The 26,036-nt window shown below is 43.8% G+C and overlaps 2 protein-coding genes across 13 annotated transcripts in view; one reads left to right on the top strand and one right to left on the bottom strand.

The window, feature by feature from the left end:
- Positions 1 to 1,912: 1,912 nt before the first annotated feature.
- ADPRH (ADP-ribosylarginine hydrolase) lies at positions 1,913 to 23,539 on the bottom strand. Of its 9 annotated transcripts, none has more exons than XM_045088424.1 (5): positions 23,439 to 23,539; positions 8,907 to 9,020; positions 6,880 to 7,205; positions 5,515 to 5,875; positions 1,913 to 3,759 (listed from the first exon to the last, which is right to left on the bottom strand). In XM_045088424.1, the coding sequence occupies exons 3-5, from the start codon at positions 7,190 to 7,192 to the stop codon at positions 3,345 to 3,347; spliced, it is 1,089 nt and encodes a 362-aa protein (XP_044944359.1). In that variant the 5' UTR covers positions 7,193 to 7,205; positions 8,907 to 9,020; positions 23,439 to 23,539; the 3' UTR covers positions 1,913 to 3,344. The 9 variants fall into 9 exon arrangements, with proteins under 9 accessions (XP_044944359.1, XP_044944357.1, XP_004772870.1 ...); XM_045088422.1 differs by having other exon boundaries at positions 8,903 to 9,020; positions 23,439 to 23,537; XM_004772813.3 differs by lacking the exon at positions 23,439 to 23,539 and adding an exon at positions 12,660 to 12,727 and having other exon boundaries at positions 8,903 to 9,020.
- The window catches only part of CD80 (CD80 molecule), a 29,217-nt gene continuing 23,639 nt past the window's right edge, over positions 20,459 to 26,036 (top strand). For 2 of the 4 annotated variants that reach the window (XR_006609104.1, XM_045088425.1), the window contains exons 1-2: positions 23,751 to 24,141; positions 25,318 to 25,627. Coding sequence is in view for 3 of the 4 variants with exons in the window: in XM_045088425.1 (XP_044944360.1) it covers positions 25,528 to 25,627 (100 nt within the window). In the remaining variant the exon portion in view is untranslated. Of the gene's footprint in view, positions 20,697 to 23,750; positions 24,142 to 25,317; positions 25,628 to 26,036 lie in introns of those variants that run through there. The other 2 variants (XM_045088426.1, XM_013046064.2) reach the window with 2 other exon arrangements.

Below are 26,036 nucleotides of genomic sequence, written 5' to 3'. Positions count from 1 at the left end.
GGGTGGCTCAGTGGGTTAAGCCGCTGCCTTCGGCTCAGGTCATGATCTCAGGGTCCTGGGATCGAGTCCCGCATCGGGCTCTCTGCTCGACAGGGAGCCTGCTTCGCTCTCTCTCTCTCTCTGCCTGCCTCTCCATCTACTTGTGATTTCTCTCTGTCAAATGAATAAATAAAATCTTTAAAAAAAAAAAAAAAAAAGAAAAAAGAAATATCATCCAGCCCTGCGAAAGAAGGAAATCCAGCCAATCCAGCCATTTGCGACAACAGGGATGGACTTTAAGGCATTATGCTAAGTGAAACAGACAGACAGAAAAAAAGACAAATGCTGCATGGTATCTCACTTACATGTGGAATCTCAAAAAAAAAAAAAAAAAGGTCAAACTCAAAGAAACAGAGTAGGAAATTGGTTGTCAGGGGCTGGGAAGTGGGGGAACAGGGAGACATTGGTAAAAGATGATGAATGAGGTCTGAGGCTGAGGTATAACAGGGTGACAACAGTTGATAACACTATACTGTAGAATTGAAATTTGCTGAGTAGAACTTAAATGTGCTCACCCCCCCCCCCACCAAAGATAAATGTGTGCAGTGATGGATATGGTCATTAACTAGATGGGGGGAGTCTAGACACAATGTATATGTACATCAAATCACCACAATGTACTTTAAATACCTTATAATCTTATATCAATTATGCCTCAATAAAGCTGAAATTTTAAAAAATATACTGTACTGGGATCAATTGGGTTGGGTTTTTAATATTCCCCACCCCCCATCAAAAGACCAAAAACTATGTGATCTGCAAAGGAACAGGAAAAGCAGCTTCAACACGGTATACTGAAGGCAGTAATGGAGGAAAAATAAAATTATTTCATGTTTTACTCACTAAATTCAGACAATTTACCAAACCGGGTACAGAAGTAAAACAGGTCATGCCTCAGATTTCACTTGTTAAAATTCTTCCCTGCTCTTTTCTATACTTTAGGATTGAATCATCCCAGGTCTGCTCTTTGGTTAGTGCTGAGAGAATTCTAGTGTTCCACCTTCAAAGTGCAGGCTCCCAATTACTGAGAAAAAGAAACCTGAGAGAGACAAAGGAGAAATGTTCCCTCTTTTCTTATATCTGCAGAAAAACACCCACTGTTCTGTGCTATAAGAGATCTTATCAAGTGGGAAATAAAAAGCAGTCGTGAGGGTCTCCAACCTAATCTGCTCAGGAACCTTGTGTAAAAAAGTACATACCGTGTATTTTCTAGGATTCTCAAACTGACATCAGAATATTTATATAAAGGAGTCTTTTAAGATGTGGGAATTTGGGCGCCTGGGTGGCTCAGTGGGTTAAGCCGCTGCCTTCGGCTCAGGTCATGATCTCAGGGTCCTGGGATTGAGTCCCGCATCGGGCTCTCTGCTCAGCAGGGAGCCTGCTTCCTCCCCTCTCTCTGCCTACTTGTGATCTCTGTCAAATAAATAAATGAAATCTTAAAAAAAAAAAAAAAAGATGTGGGAATTTAAGAAGTTATTACATTGCTCTGTGACCTGTAGACAAGCACCCTTGAAAGTCAACAATTCCAGTTGGTTTTGTTTTCATACTCGTAATATTTAAAACATGCTTGTTTTCTTAAATATTTAAATACATGAGAGCTTTTTGAGCCAGAAAATTAACTTTGGAATTCCCTTCTCCCTATATGTATATAAGACTTATAAATCCCATGCCTCTGCTGGAGTCCTGCTGCAGATAAGGAGCCGAGAGCTTTGTCTCACACAAGTCCGTGCATGGGCTTGGTTAAAGCATCAGACTCATTATTTCTCCCAGCACATCACACGACACTCCCAGAAACGTGAAGTAGTAGGTGTCTGAAACAGACGTGGAACATGTTGAAAGGCATGTTGAAAGCATTCACACCCACACAATTGGATGAACTTCCAAAGTAATGTTTACTGAATGTATCTTGTGGGCCAGGCAGGGAGGCCACAAAGAGAACAATTCCTCACAAGCAATCTGAGACTGTCCTCAGAAGACATGCAACGACCACACGACAGGATCAGTGTGGTGACAGGGCTAAAGACAGAGGGCTGTGGGCATAAGAGAAGAAAGTGGCCCAGTCCCTGAACAATCAGACCAGGTTTCACCTAGAAGGTTCTACTTGAGCTGGGGCTTGAGGGATGAGTAAGAATCTACCAGTTGAAAAAGGAGAGGGAAGAGCATCAAGAAATGAGGAGAGGGGGTGCACATTCACTGGACTGTGAGTAGAAGTTCAGCATGACTGATCTGTTATTTGTAAAGAGAACTCTGGAGGGCAAGAAGAAGGGAGTCAAGAATGGAGTTAAGGCACCAGGCAAGTTAATTAACAACATTCACATCATATATACAAATTTAGAACCTCCCATGTTCGCAGGCACTGTGCTAGGTTGTGTCTGGAGGAGAATAAAGACAAGCAGATGGACAACGAAACCAGCAACACGTGAAGTGTCACAGCCAGTGACGTACAGAGCATGCCTAGGAGTGGCACCTCTCATACCTGAGTAGCCTGGACTGTGAAATCCAGCTGAGAGATGGATGGTGCAGAAAGGTAAAAGAGGTAGTACATGTGAAGGATACTGAGGTAGAACCACCTGGCAGAGATGCTGTTGGAACCCCACATTATCACCCTCACTGTTCCGATGCACTGTATGCTGCTGCAAGCACCTGAGTCTTTGCCTAAAGACAGCTGGGTGTGGCTTGCACAAGAGGCCGGCCGGCTGAGAAGTGCCAGGGAGTGAGCATCCCTAGGAGATGTCCTCAACCACTGTCAGATGGATAAACACCTTGGTTTGCTTGCTCCTCAGTTGCGACTCCTCTGAGCCATGGCTTACCCCGAAAACCCAGATGGACTAACTCCACTGCCCCCAGTGGTAACGTGCTCAGTAATGTATGTTGTACTGGCCTCCCTGCCCTCCTTGTCTCACGTCCCCATTCTCCTATCACTTCCTGGAGTCACCTCCCCAGTAGATGACTTGTATTTAAATCCTTGTCTGAGAGTCCACCTTTGGGGAACTCAACCTGAAACAAACAGAAAAAACTTAAGTCAAAGTTTAGATGATGAACATGAAGACTCAAGTGTGAGGCTTGAAGACTTCTCCCTTGGGGAGACGCTGACTCTGTCAATGGAGATAAGAATTCTTTAGGATGGAAAGAGGGACCGATTTGGGGGAGGATAGGGTGAGTTTGGAAAAATGAGCTTCAGGTGCTCAAGGGACATGTCATCTCAAAACTCCTGGAGTATAAGGTTAAAACTCTTGACCTGGGAAAAAGTGAAAAGAAACTGGACCACACAAGAGGGAAAAAACAAGAGATGACATCACATCTCACTAAAGGGCAATTACAGTGTCCTCCTTTGAGCCCAGAGCATACAAAGCCCTGGCTGTCTTCTCCAGCCGGTTTCTGTATTCCAGTTTCTCATAGTTGGAGGGGCTCACTCCTTTCAGACCATACATAACTCCCCACCAGCAGCCAGCAATAGCAGCAGTAGAATCGCTGTCTCCCCCGTGGAAAAAGGCTCGGTGGGCAAGCTCCTTCCAGGAGTCTCCCGCAGCCAAGATGGCATCGTAGGCAATCATGGGGGCGTCGTGGCCACTGCTGCCACCCCAGCCAGAGTAGCTCACGGAGGTATAGAACTGATCCCTCTCCTTGACATCAAAGGGCTTGGGGAAGACAGGGGCTGACTTGCCATCCAAAATCCCTCTAAGTTTTAGGTATTTTTCCCATTGGTCTTGAAAGTAGGACCTGCAGGAAGGAAAAATTCTACAGTCAATTGAAACAATAAATTTGAGAGGTACCAGATAGATGTGGGAACAGAGAATTCCAAGATGACTTCAACTTCTTGTGCTAATATCAAAATTGTATTAAAAACTCAAAATCTCTAAGTGCCATTTGTTCAATAAATTTTTGCCAAGGATTAATATAAACAAGGCACCAATACCTGCTGCTAAATAAAACAGGAAGTTAAAGGTGAGAAATGAAGCTCTATTTTTCCTGAATTGAGAATAGTATCAAATATCACTTTCCAAAGATGAAACTTACTTGCCTTTTTTTTTCTTTTAAAGATTTTATTTATTTATTTGACAAACAGAGATCACAAGTAGGCAGAGGCAAGCAGAGAGAAAGAGAGAGGGAAGCAGACTCCTTGCTGAGCAGAGAGCCCGATGTGGGGCTCGATCCCAAGATTCTGGGATCACGACCTGAGCCGAAGGCAGAGGCTTTATAACCCACTGAGCCACCCAGGCACCACTTTTTTTTTTAATAGACTCCATGCCCACTGTGGAGCCCAGTGTGTGGGTCCTGAATTCACCCTGAAATCAAGACTGAAACTGAGACCAACAATTAGAAGCTCAAACAATTGAGCCCCCCAGATGCCCCTTCATTTATTATTTTTTTAATTTTATTTATTTGACAGAAAGAGAAAGAGCAAGCGCACAAGCAGGTGAAGTGGCAGGAAGAGGGAGAAGCACTCCCCACTGAGCAGGGAGTCTGACATGGGGTTCGATCCCAGGACCCTCAGATCATGATCTGAGGTGAAGGCAGACGCTTACCTGACTGAGCCACCCAGGCCCCTGCTTTGTTTTCTTAATAAAACTTGTATATATTTAAGGCATGCAAGATGATATAATAGATACACAGTACAAAGGTTACTCTAGTCAGCCTAATTAACACATCATCTCCTTAAACACTATATCGGTTTTTTTTTTCAAGATAGAACTTTGGAACATCACAACCACAGGTGATTTCAGTAGAAAGCTTCTGGACCTCTTTATTCCAAGAAAGGTGATGTGACGTCAACTCACCAAAAAGGGAAACTGTGGCTTTACCACTTATAACTAGCTAGTGAAAAAACCTATCTCGTGGGCACTGTAACCAAGGATTTCAAAACACTGTGTATCATGACAACACTGAAGAAATGGGTTCTAGGAAATAAGCAGGAAAGTTCATAGTAACATGAACTTAGCAGTATAGGATAACCACAAAACCGATAGAAGGCTAGAATACAGAACAGGATCCCTACAGAACAGGGAAGCCCTGCAGGTGTACTACCCATTGAGGTCTTCACTGGCTACATGGCGGTAACCATTTCTGCCACTGAACTTGAAACCCTTCAGCAGGTGGCAGGGGGAGGGGCAGTGCTGGATGCAGCAGTGCTGGATGCAGCAGATAACAAAAATGGATGGTGAACACCAGGATGGTTGCTTTGATCTATGAATTCTAAGCACCCATGTGCTTGCATGTGTACACTCAGATTCAGTCTTTTTTTTTTTTAAGATTTTATTTATTTGTTTTAGATAGAGCACATGAGAAAGAGAGCATGGGGCAGGGGCAGAAGGAGAGGGGGAAGCAGGCTCCCCACTGAGCAAGGAGCCCGATGTGGGGCTCGGTCCCAGGACCCTGAGACCACGACCTGAACCAAAGGCAGACGCTTAACCAAATGAGCCACCCAGGTGCCCCTCGGATTCATTTTCCAGCAGGAGCATGCACATACCAACTTACCAGTGTTCAAGGTTCTTCTCCAAAAAGTAGCCTGATTGGATAATGTACTTTTTAGCTTCTGGTAGCACCTCCATCAGTTCTTTTCCCCATTGCCTGGGAGGCTTGCCATTCACAGCATAGGCTGTAAAAAGAGCAGAAACAAGGGCTCCCAGGTAGCCTGTAGGGTGGTGGTGGGTCATCCTGCCGCTCTCGATGCTCACCTGGATCAGCATGTCCAGCTGGCTGTGGTGAGGGAACCGGAGGCCGATGCACATGGCACGCATAGCTGCCCCGCAGCCACCCTCATGGCTGTTAAAGGGAATCCTCCAGCCATTGGCCTCATCCGGCTTCAGCAGCAAGGCATTCTTCACTGAAGCACCCCCTGGCAAGAGTCAGGGAGAGCAAAGGCTCAGTGTAACCGAAGCAAAGGCCTCCATAGGAGGAAAGAACCAAGTTCGGTCCCTAAGTTTCTCTGATGGAAAGGTAAAGCCCCCCAAATATGATGAATGCCCCCTGACTCCAAACCCCAAGCCAACACTTTTCCTAACTTCCTATATAATCTCTAGCATGAGAAGACGGATGACATAAGAACCAGATTCATAGAGTCTTGGGATCTCTATCAGTTATTACTGAGACATCACAGTAACTCAAAAAGGTAGGCTTAACATACAAGATTATTCTTAAGTGACTAAGCTCAGGCTCAGAGTTTAAGAACCCTGCTCAAAAATCACTTCACCAGCTAGCTAGTGACTCCATCAAAACCATCAGACTCCGAACCCAAGCCCTTAGAGAACCCAACGAAAACCTGACCACGGGAGATCCTGAATGCCAGAAAGAGGCTGATAGACGGAATACCAGGCTGGGAAAAGGAGCAACCGGTTAGGAGCAACAACATGCTTTTGGGTGCCCTATGTATTTTGTAAGCCTCATTTTTTAATTTAATATGTATCTTTTTTTATCAGTCAATACTTATCTGCATAATTTTAAATAGCTGTGAATGCATCACCATAATTAAATAAATCAGAGAACGTTTAGATTGTTTCTATTTTTATCACAACTACAAAAAAATCCTTGATATTGAAATCTCAGTTAACAATTTTTTTTGAAGATTTTATTTATCACAAGTAGGCAGAGAGGCAGGCAGAGAGAGAGAGAACCAGGCTCCCTGCTGAGCATAGAGTCCGATGCGGGACTCGATCCCAGGACCCTGAGATCATGACCTGAGCCAAAGGCAGCGGCTTAACCCACTGAACCACCCAGGCACCCTCAGTTAACATTTTTAATGAGTGCCTTGGGCCTGCTGTATTCTCCTCCACCTGCCCATGAGTGCCTTGGGCCTGCTGTATTCTCCTCCACCTGCCCATGACCTCCACTGGCTGCACTTACCTGGTGCGCGGCCATCCATGTCTTCCATGCAGTCTTGGTAATGCTTAGCAAGTAGGGAATACAGGTGAGCCAAATCCAAGACCTTGCCGGCTTCCACAAGAGCATCTGCTGTGGCCAGGTGCATCACCGTGTCATCGCTGACTCTCCACCTCTCCACATCTATGGCATCCAAACCACCAAGCTGGGCCAGCTGCCGATGAATCTTTTCCCCATCCCGGAGAAACTCCCACTTCCCGTTGAAGTACCCCAAGGCATCTCCAGCTGCACTCAGCACCATGGCAGCCACATACCTCTCTATCAGTCCCTCACACATGGTGAGGCTGTCCCTGTAGGAATATTAAGATACATAGAAGATGAGGAAAAAGAAGAATCAAAAAAAATAATGGCCCTATCTACATGTTATTGAGAACTCGCTACCTGTAGGCATTGTATTAAGTGCATCTCATTCAAGCCTAACAACTGCTCTATAAACAATTAGACCCATTTTAGAGGTGAGTACATTGAGGATCACCAAGAGAATGCAGTATGAGAAACGTGATGTGCCTTGTCTTAGGTCACAGAGGTAATAAGTGGTAGGGCTGGGATTACAGCTTAGGTCCATCTGACTTCACAGCCGATGATTTAATTTTTTAAAAATTAAAAAATAATTTTTTAAAATTTTTATTATGTTACATTAGTCATCATATAGTACATTGTTAGTTTTTGATGTAGTGTTCCAAGATTCACTGTTTGCATATAAAACTCAGTGCTCCATGCAATACATATGCTCCTTAATACCCATCACTGGGCTAACACATCCCCCCTGCCCTCCCCTCTAAAACCTTCAGTTTGCTTCTCGGAGTCCATAGTCTCTCATGGTTCATGTTCCCCTCCGATTCCCACCCCCCGCTTTGTTTTTTTATTTTCCCTTCCTTTTCCTTATGTCCTCCATGCTATTCCTTATGTTCACAAATAAGTGAAACCACATGATAGCTGACTCTCTCTGCTTGACTTATTTCATCCAGCATAATCTCCTCCAGTCCCATCCATGTTGATGCAAAAGTTGGGTATTCATCCTTTCTGATGGCTGAGTATTATTCCATTGTATATATGGACCATACCTTCTTTACTCGTCTGTTGAAGGGTGTATGGGCTCTTTCCAGAGTTTGGCTATTGTGGACATTGCTGCTATGAACACTGGGGTGCACGCGGCCCTTCTTTTCACTACATCTTTGGGAATCTTTGGGGTAAATACCCAGTCGTGCAATTGCTGGGTCACAGGGTTCCACAGCCAACGATTTTAACTATGACTCCATCTTTGCCTGTGAGTGGCAAGGCCCTTAAATTCTACAAGTCAAACCAAGCTTGTCATTTTCTCTTTTTCACTGGGATTTGGCCTGGAAGTGTATTCCTCCTTTATTAAATAGTAGTATGTTCCATTGGCGTCGCAATGCAGTTTGTAAAGTACCTGCACTTTTTATCTCAGTAGTAGGCCAGGACGACAATATGCATTTTGCAGATAAGAAAACGGAGGCTCAGAGAGGATAAATTTACACACCCAATGATGGAGGCACTGAGACCCAAATCTTCAGATTTCAGGCCACTCCTTCTCAGCACAGATCTACTTACGTTGGGCAACCTCTTTGCACCTCAGCCTCTACGTCTCTAAAATGGTGACAAAATAGTAACAACCTCATTGGTTTGCTGTGAGAAGTAAATAAATTAATTTTTGTAAAGCTCTTACAGCAGTGCTTAACACATAGTAAGCACCATTTTCATTCATAGTCAACTAGGGAAAAAGATTTTTCTGTTATTGAACTAGAACCTTTCTCCCCACAACCTTCCTTTCAACAGCAGTATTTTAATTTTGTCTTTCTGCTTAATGATTTGGCTTCTAGAGTCTTGGGATCTCACCTAATATTCCCTCGACAAATCTAACCCCTGGTGAGCGAGGTACCATATGTGCTTTCCAATATTCATCACGCCCTATTGCCTGCATCATTCATGTTCAAAGCCCTCCACCATCTACCCCATACCTACCCACCTACTTCACTCGCAGGGACCAGGCACTTTTAAACGCCTGGCTGCCGGTGGACTGCACTTCTGTGGGCCAGGGAGGGCAGGGCACTTCTGTGGGCCAGGGAGGGCAGGGCGGCAAGCACCTGGAGAAGGGTAAATGGTGAAGACAGGCTGAGCTTACCAAACAGGACTTACTGACCTTGCTGAGTTTCTTGACTCATAAAGGATATTTGTAAAACGTAATTTCCATATTTTATTATTTACAAACAATGCCTAGGAACAGGTGTTCTGGGCTACTACACCTGGCTCTGCCAAGAATCAGGTGTATGGCTGTGGACAGCCATGCACTCAGGACCTGGATTTTCCCGTCTATAAATAGGAGAGTAGGGGCTCCCATTTTGGGCTCCTGAGACCTTCGGAGACCAGCTTAGTTGGCTTTTAAGGACCAACTTTTAACCCCCTGTCTCCCTCCCCCAATGTCCCAGATTCTATTCTGCCATTCCTTCTGGCTCTACCCAAAAGTGTGTTTTTGGGAGTTGCAAGCAGGGGTGGGGGACGATGACCGTCTCTTTCCTTGGAAATTCTCTTCTAACATTTACACGTACTGCTCTCAGCCTTCCGCTTTCAGAACACCATTACTGCTTAAACTGCTCTTCTACCGTTCACACTCATGGCCCCGAACTATATATTCGAATTCAAAACTTCAAAACTAAGCTCTGGGCAGAAGCTTCCCGACAGTCCTCCTCCCCACCACCCCCTCCTTAATTTTTCTTTTTTGGTGGTGGTGATGAGGAAACACGCCTGGGCAGGGGGCTGCGTGGGTGCGCGCCTGGTCACCACCCGGTAGACACGAGCGCGCGGAGCACGCGAGGCTGAACGCGCGGGTCTCTGGGGGAGGCGGAGGCGCGTGCGGGGGCCCGGCCGAGGAGAGTCGGCGGGATGGAGGGCAGGCGGGACCCACGCCCGGCCGGCAGGGCGGCGGGTACAAGTACCTGATCGCCAGTTCGGGAGCGCTCGGGAGACGAGGGCGGGGCCGAGCCCCGGGGGTTCAGGGTGCGCGGAGAGGGCCCGATCCGCTCTGTGGAGGCGCAGAACGACCTCGCCGCCCGTGGAACGCACGGGGAAGGGGCGGGGCCGCGCAGCCGCGTTCGGGGGCCCAGGCTCGCCGGAAAGTGGACGGGTGGGGGCTGAATGCCTTCCCGGCCGCGGCGTTCCGTTATGAGCCCCGCCGGGGGCCACGGGAAGAGTGTCACCAGATACCTGGTCTGGCCACAGCGCTGCGCAGCCCCTAGCGGAATGTCGCCGTTCAGAGAACCGGACTCGGACTGAGTGACGATGATTCACCTGTAGCCCTTTGCTGATGCCTGGGGACCTTTGGTCTGTCGAGCTTTTGTGGGTTATCGTGAGCCAGGGTGTGGCCAAATACTGCGGAAAGGGTCCTGAGTGCAAGGCCTTTGTCGGAACTTCCTCCCATAAAATGGGGAAATAATAGCACCTACTTCTAATGGTGGTTGTAAGGAATAAGTTAATTTTAACTCATCATTTATTTTGTAGCAGTTTGGAATTTTTGCATCCTGATAGTAAATAAAAGCAAACTAACAGTATTTTTGTTTGGATAAATTAATTATGTTATCCTTGAAAAGAATTAGAATCACCGTATGTAAGTATTCTATATATTTGTCCAAAATTTTAATTTGCTATGCCTATTTTTCTGGCTGTAATTATCCAGACTTGGCCTGAGAGTTTTGTTTTTATTTTTAATCGAGATGCAAATGCACTCCTTTGGTGTTCTGTTCATGAGTTTTAATAAATATCATGAGTATATATATATATGTATATATATATATCTGAGTAGTCATAATCAAGATACGGAATATTTTCATTACTTCAGAATATTCCCTTGTGCCCTTTTCCGGCAAACCCACACCTCCACCTTCAACCTTAGCCAAAGTGATTTTTAATTGTTTACAGAAATCATATCACTGCCAGCCTCTGAGGATGTAGTCCAAGTTCCCTGGTGAGGGATGTTTTTAATAAGCATTCCTATAAAACTCATAACTCTTTCAGTTTAAAATGTCTTTTGAGGATATTGTTCATATCACATAGTGCTCTTTCAACAAAAATCCATGGGAAAAGTGTTTCTTTGGCTTGAATATAAATAATAACTAGGGTTGTTCTTTGCCATTAGTTTCCTCTTGCCTGTTAACGTTGTTATCATTTAGACTCCTGACTCATTGATGCTACTGAATGGCTACAGATAGAGTTTTGTGCAGGATCTCTGAGCCATAAACAGTGTCGTCATCCTTCACCAAGTTGTTTTACCGATTCCCCTATTTATGAGCCTCCATCCCCCACTGAAAGCACATTTTTTAACTGGTTGGTTTATATACTGCTCAGTGCATAAGACCAGCCAATAGCTCTGCCTTTACTTGGGAAGAACAACCAAAAATCTGAACAGTAATGCCCCAGGGTTTTCCTGAAACCCCTTCTTATGTCTCACTAGCTTTAAAGGTTGATCTAAATGATACAAAATTTCCTGGAGGTTGTGCATTATTACAATACTTAGATGACTTCCTTCTCTGGTCTCTTTCCTAGCCTCTTCACAGGTGAACAGCATTCATCTGGTAAAACGTTTAGCTTTAAAGGGACATGAAGTCTCTTTAAAAAAAATAATAAAATTGTGCTTTGTTCAAATTCAGGTTTGCTATCTAGGGCACCTGATTTTGGAACAAGGACCTCATTTAGATCCAAATAGGGTTCATGGCATCTTGAATTTCCCCAAACTCAAAACTAGGTACCAACTATGAGGGTTTGGGGGGATTAGCTAGCTACTGATTGTGGAAACTGTCCAAATCTCTCTCTTATGGCCCATCCCATAGATGTTATACTAAAAAAACTACTAACTTGACCATATTATTTAGGAAGATCAAGATGACTTGGCCTTTAAAGCCTTAAAGGAAAATAAATAAATAAATAAATAAAGCCTTAAAAGGAAAGCTTAATAAATCCCTCTGCCCGTGGATATTGTGATGATCAATTTCTTCTTTTTCCCTTTTTGTACGTTAAAAATAAAGGAATGCTCTTATGGTACTCACCCAAAAACATGGGGACCACATTTACCCAAAGGGTGTGTATCATAGCCAATAACTAGACCCTACTGTACAAGGGTACCCTCCCTTGTCTCAGACCATTTCTCCCACAGTCCTTTTAGTGAAGGCCACTGAAGAAATAATCATGAGATTCCCCCCCCCCACACGACTATTCTTGCACTCCATGTGGTAGAAGCCTTTCTAAATGCTGACCGTATTCACTACCTTTCATCTGGTTGCCTCACCTGCTATAAAATCTTCTTGCTACTTACCAGATTCTTCCTCAGTTCAATAAGTTTAACCCTGCGATTCTTCTCCCTCCATGGACAAAACCTCTCACTGCTGCTTACTACTGACAAACCACGTTCTGATTCCCATAATGACTTACAGAAACTGCTTTATCATGCCGACTTTCCATGGTTTTCTGATGTTTCTTATTTAAAAGGTAAAAATGATACATTTTGTGCAAGCTATACAGCTGCAACTCTTTGATGTTCTTGAGGTACCTTGCCTTTGGCTACCTCATCCCAACAGGCTGAACTGTATGCTCTCACTCAGGCCTGCATTTAGCCAAGGATCCATATCCATACGGACAGGAGCTATTCCTTTGGAGTAGCTTATGACTTTGGAATGCTATGGAAACAGCAAGGCTTCCATACTTCCAACTAAGATAAAATTTGAAATGGTTCTTACCTTCAAAAAGCCGTATTATTAGGTGCCATACTTCTACTCCCACTTTGGTGATTTTTCCGGTCCCTGGGCATTCCTCACTGATGTTTCTACAAGAACACTGCACTCAGAAGAATGAACAACCATGCCTCTGTCACGGTCCACAGAAATGTTCCCCCAATGATAATCGAGAAAAGTTTACTAGAGATGCTCAAAAATTGGTCCCAGGAAAGGGAAAACAAAACTGGAAACCTCATAACTGTTGGTTCAATAAAAAGAGAAATTTGGTTTGGCCCAAATAGAAATCCAGTCCTATCAGAGTCCAGAAAACTCCCATTACTGACTACTACTGTACATGCATTGAATCACTGGTTCACTGATAAGATCATAACTCTTATGAACCCAGACTAGTGGGGAAATAATGACAGAACTGCAGAAAGTGCCTATTTTCTTGCCCCACCTGCCCAAAATACAACCTAGAGAAACACGAAATACAACCATCACTACTGGACACTTTAAATTCCCCAATGGGCCATTCAAGGTTTAGCAAATGGATTTCATTCAGGTTTTCTCACCTCAGGGATAAATTATGTTTTAGTCATGGTTTGTATGTTTTTTCACTGGACTGAAGCTTTTCCCTGTATGCAGGCTACTGTGTCCTCTATGGCTAAAAATCCTATTATAAAATATTATACCTACTTGGTAACCCCCCTCAAACTTCATAGTGACTGGGAAACTCACCTCACTGGTCAAGTACTTGACAACTCCTTTATGTGAGGAGGTTTCATAATGGCCCCTATACTCGGGGCAGGTCACTGTCTTGACAGCTGGAGGATGAAAAGGGCAATGTGCTCTTCCTGTATTTACTATTCTGTTTTCTCTTCATAACAAGTCAGAAGCCTACCACTGGTCTACTCCACTAAACCCTCATGGCCATCTTAAACAGAAACTTCTAGGAAGCATACAGGACTCTGGGTTTGCTGAGGAAGAGACGATCAGGAATTTCTTCCTAATACTGGGAGAGTTAGTCAACCACAGCCAAAACAATAGCAGCCCAAAACTAATCACTTGACTTGCTGCCTAAAGTAGTTTTGGATGATTGAATAGCCCTCGGTTATTTACTTGCTGAACAAGGAGGTGTTTGAATAGGCAATACCACCTGTCCTGTATGGATAAATTCTTGTGGGGTATTAGACCCCCAACAGCACAAAATTAGGGAACAAGCACATTGGCTACAATAAATTTCATGTAATGTCCTTTGGCCTCTTTCTCTGGTTACCTCTAGATCTGGGCTCCTGGTTTAGAGCCATCACCCAAACTGGATTTGTCACATTACTTTTAATTTCAATTTGCATAATCATTTTTAAACTTTGTACCTATTGCCTGTCAAGTCTTTGTAGAAGCAGCATGCCAAATAGGGAGATGCTAACTCAGCACTTTGAGATGATCTCCAATGGTTATTTAAAACCCTGGTAATGCATAAACTTCAGAAGGGAAATGCCTGAGAGTTCTCCCTCCTACCCTTCCTTGTTACTCAGGTGTGACCTCGATGTTTTCCAGTCTGTGCACTTTGCCTCTGACATGGGTCATGACAACCAAGGAAGGTCCTTTCTGGCACCAAAGGACAAAACCACTAAATGCAGAAAAACTGACTCCTGATCAGTGATGTTTTCAAGGAAACATCTTGAACAGAAAGGTGAAATGTGAAAATGAATAAAAGAAGACTTTGTTCACAACGGAGTCAGGCAGCCCTGAAGAAGGAAGCTCTCATGCATGTACCACGCATTGCAGTTTATTTTATATATGCTTAGAGGAAGAAGCTTACTTTACTACAACAGCAAGAGTGAAGATTTTCCCTTTGCCCCTCAACAACCCAGCCAGTGAGAAACTGCCACATCTCAACCACTGAGAAGTAGCCACAACCCTGATCTCTGGCTCTTCTTCCATAAGCTTTCATTCAAAACTACCCCACCCAGCTTTCTCCATTCCTCCATAAAAGCAGACCCCTCTCACTTGTTCTCTGGATCTTGACTATGTTTTACTGGTGTTTACAAGTCCCAAACTGCATTTCCTCTGCTATTCCTGATTACACTCATTTTGCTGCTAAAATAATTGGCTATTTTATTTTTAAGGCTAACCTACTGACACTTTTTTCTCCTCGGTCAAAAATCAGAAAATATTTCTGGGACATCAAGGATGTGGTCATGCAAACCGAAAGAACAATTTGTCAGTTAGCTCCAAATACCTGCAAATAACCATTACAATCTCCCTACCCCCCTCACCATTCCCCACACTCACCGGCTTAAATAATAAAGACACTTACTATCTTATATAACAAAATGTCTAGACATGTCTAGATTAGCTTACAAAAAAAATATCTTAGAAATGAGAAATCCCCAGGGTTAATTCTTTGTTACTATCAAGGATCCTGTTCCTTCCATCTTTCTGCCCTGCTATTCTCATTGTGTTAGCTTTATCCCTGGGCTGACTTCTCTGACAGATACCAAATCCATTCACAATTACAGACAAGGCCTAATGGGAAAGGCTATGTCTATTCTTTCAAGGATGAAGAAACTGTTAAGAAAGCCTCTCTCTGCACCTCCTTTCCTAAATCAACCACTAGCAGGCAAGTTAGATTATGAGCTCCCCTTTGATCAGGGATAGAACATCTTCCCCAAGAGGTGGGGGGTCTTATACAAAAACCAAGATTTCGTTCATAAAGGAAAGAGTGAATGCTGTTCTGCCAAGAAGAACTAATATTTACCTGGCATTTTACTACTGCTAGGCATCAGTGTAGATGATGGAAATATAGAGGTGTTGAAGATTTAGTTCTCTACCCCCAGTTTTACTGAAGAAGACGTACTACAAGTATTGTATTACTCACCAATCCAGTATTATCTGGCATTTTGAGGCTTTTCCTGAGAAACAAACCTGTGGGACTCAGACCTGACCTCTGAGATGTTTCAACTGTAAGGTGGAAATAACAATACTTTTCATAAAGAATTGTTAACAATGTCTTGGAGTGATTTTTATATATCTTACAGACATTAAATACCTACGGTGTACCAGCTATATGCTAGGCCCTGACCCAGGACCCTCTCTCGTGACATGGACCCAGCCATGTAACCTCATTTGATGCTGCTGCCTCATGAGAGTTTTAAAATGTTTTTTAATAAAATGTTTACCTTGTGGGGTGCCTGGTGGCTCAGTGGGCTAAAGCCTCTGCCTTTGGTTCAGGTCATGTTCCCAGGGTCCTGGGATCAAGCCCCACATCGGGCTCTCTGCTCGGCAGAGGGCCTGCTTCTCTTCCTCTCTCTCTGCCTACTCGTGATCTCTGTCTGTCAAATAAATAAATAAAATCTTTAAAAAAAAAAGAAACAATTCTGCAAAGGACATTCAGGAACATATATCTTCATGAATATTTGTGACTATTTTTTTAGGAGAAATTTTTAGAAGCTTTCCCAACATTTCTGCTGGAAGTATGCATTACTTTTATCATTAAACAAAGTAAACATTTTATTTTATTTTATTTTATATATTTTTTTAAGATTTTATTTATTTATTTGACAGACAGAGATCACGAGTAGGCAGAGAGGCAGGCAGAGAGGAGGAAGCAGGCTCCCCGCAGAGCAGAGAGCCCCAGAATTGTTTCTAATAGTAGAAAGTTGAAAACAACCTCAGTATCTATTTACATGGGAATATGCATTTCCTTCTCCTGAATCATGGCATAATTATGGAACTTTTCAAAACCATGAGGTAGACATTTAAATCAGTAGAGTTTGGATAAATAATCAAGCTTACATGGAAAGAGTTGAGAGATAATTTTGTTAGGTAAAAAAAAAATCTAATTTTAGAATGAATAATATATATGCTCTTAGGTTAAAAAAGGGGGGTTCTGTGTGTGTGTGTGTGTGTGTGTGTGTAAAATGACTGAAAGGGTACACATCAAGTTGCTAATGATTATGATTACCTCTCAAGGGGGTAATGGGAGAGTTTTCCAGAAGTATGGAAAAACTTTTAATCTTTCATAATCAGAATTCTTATTTATTATGTGCATAAAGAAATTTTAGAAAACAGAAAAAACAGAACCACTCAAATTTCATCACTCATGCTGTATACAGTCTTTATTTTATGCACATTTTTTTTAATTGGGTCATTTTGTATACAACTTTATATTCTATTTCTAATACTATACTATATACAGTGATACATAATTGATTGCAAATGCTCAGATAAGATAATGCTTCTGGAATAAATTCCCTTTCATATTGATACAAAGAAAATGAGGCCCTGGTTCTGTTGTCCTCCAACCAAAGTAGGTCAAAGCTACTCCATTTGAAGGAAAACAGAAGAAGCATAGATAACTGAAAAACAGGGTATTAAACAAATCTTTGCCACTTCACAGTCCTGAATGTCTAATACCACATCTAATTAAAGCATGAGAACGTACAAAAGAGTGAGAAAGCAAGCTTATGCACCAGCTAACAGGAAATGGTTAATAGGCAGGGCCCCCTGAACTCTCTAACAGACACAAAATAACAGAAAGATTCAAAAGAAAACATACCACGGAAGAGAACTTCAATAAACATCTGTTAAAATGACTTACAGTGGGGGGAAAAATCAAGCTGAGGCTTTTTAAAAGAAAACAGAAAAAAGCTAGTATAGGAGAATTTGGAAGAGCCCAAGGCAGCTGGCTCACATATCCTGGATCATCAATTCAACTCAGGAGACTCAGTGAGCAAATTACCTTGGGCAAGGCAGTAATACCCAGATATTTGGTCAAACATTTTTTTAGATGTTTCTGTGAAGGTATTTTTTAGATGAGATGGATGCTGGAATCAGTAGATACTAAGGAAACCCAATGATCTTCCATGATATTAGCAGGCCTGACCAATTCAGGTGAAGGCCTTAATAAGAAAAAAAGACTGACCACCATGAAAGAGGAATTCTGCCAGCAGACTGTCCTCAGACTTGATAAAGGAAGTTCTCAACTTTTTATATTTGTGGGCCCTGCTTCTGAGCTCCCAAGGAATCTATACTTCAACAATTACCAAGTCAAATCAATTCAGCAAGCCCTCAAAGCATGGGCTCTATTTCTGCCCAGAGCACACATTGTATATCTGCTTCGTTAAAATCACCACAAAGGTGTCTCCTGAGCACAAAAGACAAGAAAAAGTAAGAGATTTCCCTCCTTCCCATAAGATTAAAGTCATACAGCCCTGCATGTTTTAGAAACTTAAGGTCTGCAGCTTTCTGAATGTTCTTTGTCTAATAATCTGTAACTTTTTATGTAAAAATGTACATATCTGGGGCGCCTGGGTGGCTCAGTCAGTTAAACATCTGCCTTCAGCTCAGGATGTGATCCCAGGGTCCTGGGGTTAAGCCCTGCATCGGGCTCCCTGCTCAGTGGGGAGTCTGCTTCTCCCTCTCCTCCTAGCTCCTGCTCTCTCTCACTATCTTTCTCTCTCTCTCTTTCTCTCAAATAAATAAATAAAATCTTTTTTTTAAAAATGTACAAAACCCTATACCAAATGTTCCCTCTCTTCTTTGTGAAGACTGTATCCCAGGCAGCTGTCCTAACTTGGGCTCAAATAAAACTCTCTTCCTCTTCTTTTATAGAAATTCTAAAAGGGACATTCACTCTGCCTCCATAGACTTGAGCTGCAGCATCTGCTCCTCCCTGGGTCTCCATCCAGCCTGCTGGCCTACTTTGCAGATTTGAACTTGCCAAACTCCACCATTCAAGGGAGTCAGTTCCTTAGAATAAACCTCTGTCTCTCCACGTTTGTATATACTGGTTCTGTTTCTTCAGAGAATGCTCACTGATATAGCATACAAAATGTGCCAGGTACACTGCTAGGTGCCCCTTGCAGTTAGAGATGAGGCAAAAATCACGGTCATAGAGGAGACTTGGTAGAGTTTGACGACATTGGGCCACGAGAACGTGACAAGAGGAAATGTTCAAGATACGAGATCAGCAGATATGAGAGAGACATTGCCAGCTTGGAGTGTTCAGAGAAAGCAGCCAGAGAAAATTACACCTGGGCTGATTTTTGAAGCGTAATTAAGATAAAGATAAACTAAAGTTGCCAGAAGCCCGAAAATAACCCAAACAGCACATAAGAGAAACCCAAAAAAAAAAGGAAAACCAAAAATGAAAGTTTAGGTTGGCATTTTCTCCCCAAACGATGCACATTTGCTCGGCCCAGAAGAACTAGCTAAATATGCACCTGCAGGATGGTAAAAATGCCAACAAAATATTCATGGAACCCTCAAGGGGAAATTGTGGAAGTAATAGGTGGAAATACAACATACCATGGCCAGGAATTAATTATTTGTGTGGATTTTTTTCTAAATGAGCCCAGACCTTTATTGGTACATCACTACATTCAGGTTCACACTGAATGTAGAAAATGGATCCAGATATAAGCAGTAACACGCAATAAGGAAAAGGATGTTAAATGGATAACTCGGGGGAAAAGAGCAATGCAGAGCTGAGATTTTTTTTCACACAGACCGAGTGGTTTTGAGGAACTGGGTAGTAATTCTCTATCGCCCTAAAGTATTTCTGTTTTGAGCTTGTAATAGACATAAATGACACCCCCACCCCCGCACCCCTAAACTTCTGTGGATGACTGAACGTGAGAAAGTAAGCTTAGAGAAAAGCAGGAGACAGCTCCGTTGTGTTTAGGGAAGAATTTTTTTTTCCAGACCAAACTAGAAAGAGCTCCTTTCAAAGAAGCTTGCTGTTTTATTGCTCGATCCTTTAAGAAAGGAAGAGATAAACACTGTGTCCGGGAGACCTGAAGGTAGGGACCTGCCCTAGGATCCTTGCCAGTTCCTGTTCTAGGATTTAGGTGGGGAATTAAGGGTCACTACAGCCATTGGCTGCCACTCCTCCACCCAAACTGTCCACCAGAGCCGTTAACAAACTTAGAAAAATCACTCTTTTCAGTTTTCTAATTCATTTTCCTTGTCCCCTGAGAAACAGTAAGGAGCCAACTGTATAGGCAGAAGCCGGAAATGATCTTAGTGCTTTCAAAATGGTACAGTGTAGTGCTATGAAAGCGAACTTCAATGAATTAAAGGTCGTGGTAATTAAAGATTTAACAGTAGTGTGTTATTTACTGCTTAAACACACCAAGCTATTTATCCACCCCTAAAACGGGGTAATCGCCTTCCTTCACGTTCCTCCTCCTTCCTCCTTCTTCGTCTTCCTCCTCCCCCTCTCTTCCCTTCCTCCCCCTGCTCCTCTTTCCTCCTTGTGGGACATTTTTCTGAAAAGTGAAGTGATAGTCGCCGTTTGCTTCTTATTGACGATGTAATATAAACTGAAGGGGAAAACCAAAAGGTCAAAAACAAAGGTCATGGTCACCAGACTTCAAAAAGGGGGACAGGGGAGTCTTACTTGAAGTCTATTCATAAAATTAAAGAGATATTGCTTAGCTTGAATGGAAAGGGAAATTCATCTCTCAGCATGTCTTCCCAGAAACAGCACCGTTTAAAGCAGACCTTGCACAGACGTTTAGCTGCTATTGAAATGCAAGAAGGAATCTATCTGAAGCCTCTGCAGAGAGCAAGTACCCACGAAGAAGGCAGAATTTGACAGAGTGAATTGCTTTCACAGTGCTCTCAGACTGAATCCCTCCAGCTTGGGACTGGTTTCTCAGGGCCACTGCAGGGGAGGTTGAGGGACTCTCTAGGCGCCTGACACCAGAAATCTGCCCAAACCAATGGCCATTGTGAAGTCCTTGGTGCGTTCCCCACCCCAGGCTTCACCACCGGAGTGGTTACTTCGCATTTCCTGGAAGCTGTATTTCTCTTCATTGAGAGCCTGCAGGTAAGCAGTGAAGTCTGTTACCTCAGGACTGCAGGCTGGAGCGTCAGAGACCCTGGCAAAGCCTGGGAGGGGAACTTGGGGAGTCAGCTGGGCCGCTGAGCTTCCCTCCCTGTGGGAAATCCCAAGAGGACTGAGAGAAGCAGAGAGGCCGAGGCCATCTGGCAGGAAGTATGCCAAAGAAGGGTTCCAAATCTCCTGGTGGATGGATCTCCCAATCCCAGGTTAGGAAATAGTGACTTACAGAAATGAGCCGCTGCTCTGGGGGAGGCGTGGGCTGGGGGCGTATCTTCCCCTTCAGTGAATTGCTCTGCTCCTTTCTTCCGCTATTCTCGCTTCTTCTGCTTAGGGTCCCTCCACCTTATTTTTTCTTTCTCTCATTCTACTCATCTTTGTGTCCCCCATGGCACAGTTCTGGGCTCACAGTACAAACCCAATAAATTTGAGGTGAATTGGCTTGCCATGCCAAAGGAATGGTACATACATTAGAAGAGAAGAGAGAGGAAAGAGCAGATGGGGATTAGAAGAGTTAACGAGAGCTTCTTGAGGAACTGGCATTTCGTCTGGTCCTTTCAGGAAAGATGTTAGGACTGGCAAAGAGACAGGGAAAGACATCTAGAAAGTTAAGGGACGCTCAAGGTTTCCAGGCAGGAGAACAGAGTGCCCAATGCAGGCAGGAGAGGGCAGTAGGCAGTAGGGACAGTTTGGATAAGGGTTAACTCTGAATGTTCACTTCTCTTCTCCCTTCAAGAATTCTAGTGATTTCCATTTCAGAGAACCAGAATGTAAAGAGGAAGAGGCGACCTCTCTTCACACTGATGACATTTCTACCAGCCTGAGCAGACCATGACACCATTTGGGAACACCATGGTCTGAAAGCATAGATGGAACGGCCTATTCTGGGTGCAGGTTATAAGCCTGTTTGAATGAAGCAGGGAAAGGAGCCAGAGGAGACTTTCAGCTCCTCCACTGAGAAGCTGAAGGTCACTGCAACTGTAAGGTAGAAGTTGTTACATCCTTCCTCATCATTATTGAAAATGTGCAGCTGACCCTCAGAGCGAAACACAGATGAATGAAAATGCTCACTGAGCATTTTTTTTTTTTTTTTGTCCTCACAGAGAAGATGAAAACACCTGGCCCCCTGTCATAGAAAGTCTTGCCTGCCAGGCTTTATAGAGCTTGAATATTCCAAATCTAAGATAGAGCTGCCACCCACTGAACCCTGCCACAAACTTGTCACTGGGGTGAGGCAAGGTGCCGGTGCTTTCCCTGCCTCTTACACATATTCTCTTTGCTCTTTCTGGCTGCCTCGAGAGAGATGGTGCCTTTGCCAATAGACAGGAAGTAGAAGAGGCCACGTTTATTTAGTAAATGCTGCCGCCACTCCTGTCACCCCACTGTACAGAACATCTGCGTCTAATGGCACATTTGTACCTCTACAGAAACGTGGACACAATTTGGGTGGGGGGCATGAGACCCTCTCTTGGGCTTAGATTATCTTGCTTTAAGAAGGCAGCATTGTTTAAAAGTCCAGTATTTCCAATTGTTTCTTTCTTTGGCACCCTGAAGTTTTTTCACTTTCTAGAACATTCAAATCAGGTCAGAGCCTTTCTCTTCTAATATGGAGAAAAACAAGGTCCTTCTCACTGCAGGTAAGTTTTACAGAAGAGTCCATAAATAAACTGAAAATCTGGAAAGAGATTCTCTTGAAATTACCAGGGCCTGCATACCTTTTGAAAATCTGCAGGTGCCCTTGGGGGTTTATCTCAGTTTGAAGATGCACCATAGCCCAAACAGCCACTTCCTGTGGGTGGCCAGGAAGCCTAACATTGTGGACAGTATGCCAGGAGGGCCAGGGTGGGAGCAGACCTAGAAGATCACGTCAGAGAAGCCACCACTCATTCTGTGCATAAGATTTGTCTCAAATGCAGTCAGCAATTCTTTGAGGCCAGGGCATGAGTTGAGCCTGGAGACTATATTCTCCCCAGCAAAGTCCTGTAATCTGCCACACTGCAGCCCTTGTCAGAGCCTAAGCACAATGATGAAGTGGAAAAGCCTTTATTCTTTCCTTTTCTTCCTTCAGGATGATTGTCACCCCAGGGATATCCAGGGGCCTCAAATGTCATCCTTCCCTGTCAGCTTTTAATTTAAAGGGATCTCAGTGCCTTCCTTAATACTGAGAAATATTAGGCTAGATGGCAGCTTACACTGTGAATTTTGCCAGGAAAGGCTACTTTCTAATAGCCTAAAGTCAGTAGTTCAGACACTTCTCTACCATAGTCACAATGTTTGCCATATTTATGTAACATATCTACTGTCATTTCCTTTTTTTCTCTGAATTGACTTACCTTTCTACTTTTACAAATTTAGATAGAAAACTATTGTGTCTGTACCATAAAAGCCTCCCTCCTGTCTTAGCCTAGAGTATCGAGAAAGCAAAACTGGAAACAAAGATCTAGTTTATTGGGAATATAATCTGGCAGTGCAGAATGGGAGGATTGGGACAGGGAAGAAAGAAAAGCCAGTACAAGCATGCTTTGCCATGCTGGCCTCTGCTGCAGGCAGCTAGTACTCAGTCTCACTGGGGCCTTCTGGAAACCCTCATGGAATGTTCTCAGAACTCCCCATGGAAGCTGTCATCTTCCAACCTCCTCTGGTCAAGAGTGGCTCCAGGTTGCACATGTTTAAGTACAAAACTTGCAAGGGGTATCCCATGCCAAAGGAGAAGAGATACCCCAGGGCCAGGAGCAGACTGTAAAAAGTGCAAGCCCATCCAAGGTGCTGGGAGGTTCTATCTGTGCAAAACCTGTTGGTCAGCTATGCCAGTATGAGTCAGCTGTTTACCCACAGAATACTCCAGAATTCTATATAGTCTGGTTGAAAACAGAGGGAGGCTAGGGGTGGGGAGGGGGGGTGGTACTAAAATCTTCTTTACCCTACCCCCTCAGTTCTATCATTGTGCTCACCTGAGGTGTCTGGGATCCTGTCCAACATGGCTGCCAGTAGTCCCGTCTGTGAAGATAGTGGGGGTGGAGAGGTGGGAGTGCGGTTGAGGGTGGCCTAGTGAGCCCAGCACTCTCCAGAAAGTGACCACGACATACGAGGTAGACAGCCCACTCCTGCAGCAGCGTGACTATTGAGTAGAGAGAGGTAACTGGGTGCTAAAACAAAACTTGAGACTCAGAAACTAATGGCCCACAAAACTCACAATCTATCTAATGCCAAAGCCAGTGCCCTCCCCCTCTCTGGTCTCCCACTCACTCCCAGCTGCCCACTAGAGTCTTCTCTCCCCTGAGACTGTTGGTTTTCGTGAGATTGTGAGGGAGGGACTGTGTGGTTTGTCCTGGCCACACCCTCAGAGGAGGTTGCTGACAAAAAGGGATAGCAGGGTAAGCTTCCTCAAATCATAAATAACAACCTACCCATCCCCGGCTTTGACTTACATGCTTCTGGTGAAAGAAAATTAGATTGATTTTCCAGTGAGTAAAGGAAGTTGGAAGGGGATTGCCACCTCTGGTATATCACCCAAAGAAAAGCTGAGCAACTTGCCATTATTTTGGAGACAGCAAGAAGAGAACATCTCAGAACTGGAACCTTATTATTTGATTTTTTTTTTTTTTTTTTTTTTTTTGTAAACACAAGAAAAAAAGAGGACTTGTTCTTCAGCCAGTAAGTACATTTACTTTTATCTTAATATGGGATAGCTCAGTAGGAATAGTTACCGACAACCTGTCTGCCTTTTAAATAAACATACCGTCACTCCTATCTCCAAGATGCATACTTGCTTCCAAAGGAGTCCGCCCATTGGGGTCCCATTCCCATGGGACGCTGAGGCTTCCCAGCATGGCTAGTGAGTCGTCAACAGAGTTATGGCTCATAAAACTCTGATGAAGAAGTGAATCCAAGCTAATCCTGACTAAAAGAAGTGTGGTTCCCAAAAAGGAGTACCAAGCGTCGTCGTCTTCTTTTTTTTTTTTTTTTAACGATTTTATTTATTTATATGAGAGACAGAGATCACAAGTCGGCAGAGGCAGGCAGAGAGAAGGTGGGGAAGCAGGCTCCCTGCTGAGCAGAGAGCTTGTTGTGGGGCTTGATCACAGGACCCTGAGATCATGACCTGAGCAGAAGGCAGAGGCTTAATCCACTGAGCCACCCAGGCACCCCTAAATGTCTTCTGAGTAGCATTGGATTATGTCTGTGGTGGCAAGCTCTGAAGATCACATTGGAGCACCACATTCATTTTTTGTTCTAAATTTTGATAAATTTACTGAAAAAAAAATCAGTTTCTTCCCATGGTAATACATAATATAAATAAGTAATTTTTGTAGTATGTCTTTTCCTTTTTACTAACAGATTTTTCTGTTGATTCAGAACCTCTGCCAGTTTAAGACATGTTCTTTGTATAGGACGCTTAAGAATGAAGATACTTTTTTATGTTAATGTATTGAGAAGGAAGTAGTTTCATAACTTAAGTCTTGCCTTGGACAAAATATGACCTCACTGGTGTTTTGCGTTTCTTGGTATGTTTTGAAGAGGATCTGAATTTTGGCCGGCTGATACTGAGGGCCCTTACAATTCTCTGTGCTTCTACCAAAGTCTTATTGTTTCCATTAAGGAGAACCATTCCATGGGAGAGCTGTGGTTCATTTTGGAAACATGTACAAGGCAAGATCACCTCCTCGGAGTTCCCCCGACCTTTCTTTACCCTTGAGATTGTGTGGTTTAGATGTTGCTCAGATTAAAGTTCCCGACTCATTTCAGGCAGGCAATTAGGGAGTTTTATGACCCATACTTAGGCCAACCTTCCTTCCTGGGTGACTTCATTTTTTTTTTTTTCCTTCTCAGGTTGTGAAAGTAAATCCACAGTCTTTTATATTCAGAAGTTTGGAGACCCAGGGACACCGTACACAGTGTTTCTGCAAGCAACACAGGAGAACTGTCTGAGTGAGGTAGCTGAATTGTGTGAGGCAGTTTCTGCCTGGTGCTTGCTGGGAGGTACCCAGGTCTCACTGGGTTTGAAATTGTTGTCGCTCTCTACCCTAAGCCGCAGAAGCCATGCATCACCCAGCAAAGCAAAGAATACCACTACTCGAGCACCCGTATCTCAAACTCTTCCAGCTCCTGATGCTAGCAAGTCTTTTTTACTTCTGTTCAGGTAAGGAACTCCTGGGAGCTTGACTGAGTTTGCTGCTTCAGGGTCTAGGAGGTGGAATTTTCTGTGCCGCCTCCTTCTGTCACCCTGCAAACTGACCTTCAAGGCTGGATTTGGGGAAGGGGGCTGTTGAGAAGATTGGGGCTCAGCCTGCTGAAGAATGGTTCTGACTTTGGTTTTAAAATCAAAACAAACGATTCTCTTTCTGCTGAAACAGCATACCATCTGGTGTCCCCAAAGTAAAGAGGAGGCTTTTGGGCTTCAGCACAGTCTGCCAGTTTGCAAAGACCCCAATGTCAAAGGCCCTTGTGTTAAGAGCTGCTCACTTAAAACATGTCTAAACATGCTGTCGTCAACCAGAATGTCTAAGTGGTGGGGGGGTGGGGGGGTTGGGGAGAGGAAGAGGGACAGG

This window comes from Mustela putorius, unplaced genomic scaffold (assembly GCF_011764305.1).
Source record: "Mustela putorius furo isolate JIRA1106 unplaced genomic scaffold, ASM1176430v1.1 tig00003834_pilon_pilon_pilon, whole genome shotgun sequence".
Classification (NCBI taxonomy): domain Eukaryota; kingdom Metazoa; phylum Chordata; class Mammalia; order Carnivora; family Mustelidae; genus Mustela; species Mustela putorius.
Note: the sequence above shows the minus strand (reverse complement) of the source record. Positions and strands in the feature narration are given on the sequence as shown.

What these genes read in the sequence shown, in the direction of transcription:
- ADPRH (XM_045088424.1), bottom strand. Translation starts at nt 7,192, where the DNA reads ATGTGTGAGGGACTGATAGAGAGGTATGTGGCTGCCATGGTGCTGAGT. An exon ending in CATGGATGGCCGCGCACCAG is followed by an intron (nt 5,876 to 6,879) that starts GTAAGTGCAGCC and finishes GACTCTTGCCAG; the next exon opens with GGGGTGCTTCAGTGAAGAAT. An exon ending in GAGAAGAACCTTGAACACTG is followed by an intron (nt 3,760 to 5,514) that starts GTAAGTTGGTAT and finishes TCCTTCCTGCAG; the next exon opens with GTCCTACTTTCAAGACCAAT.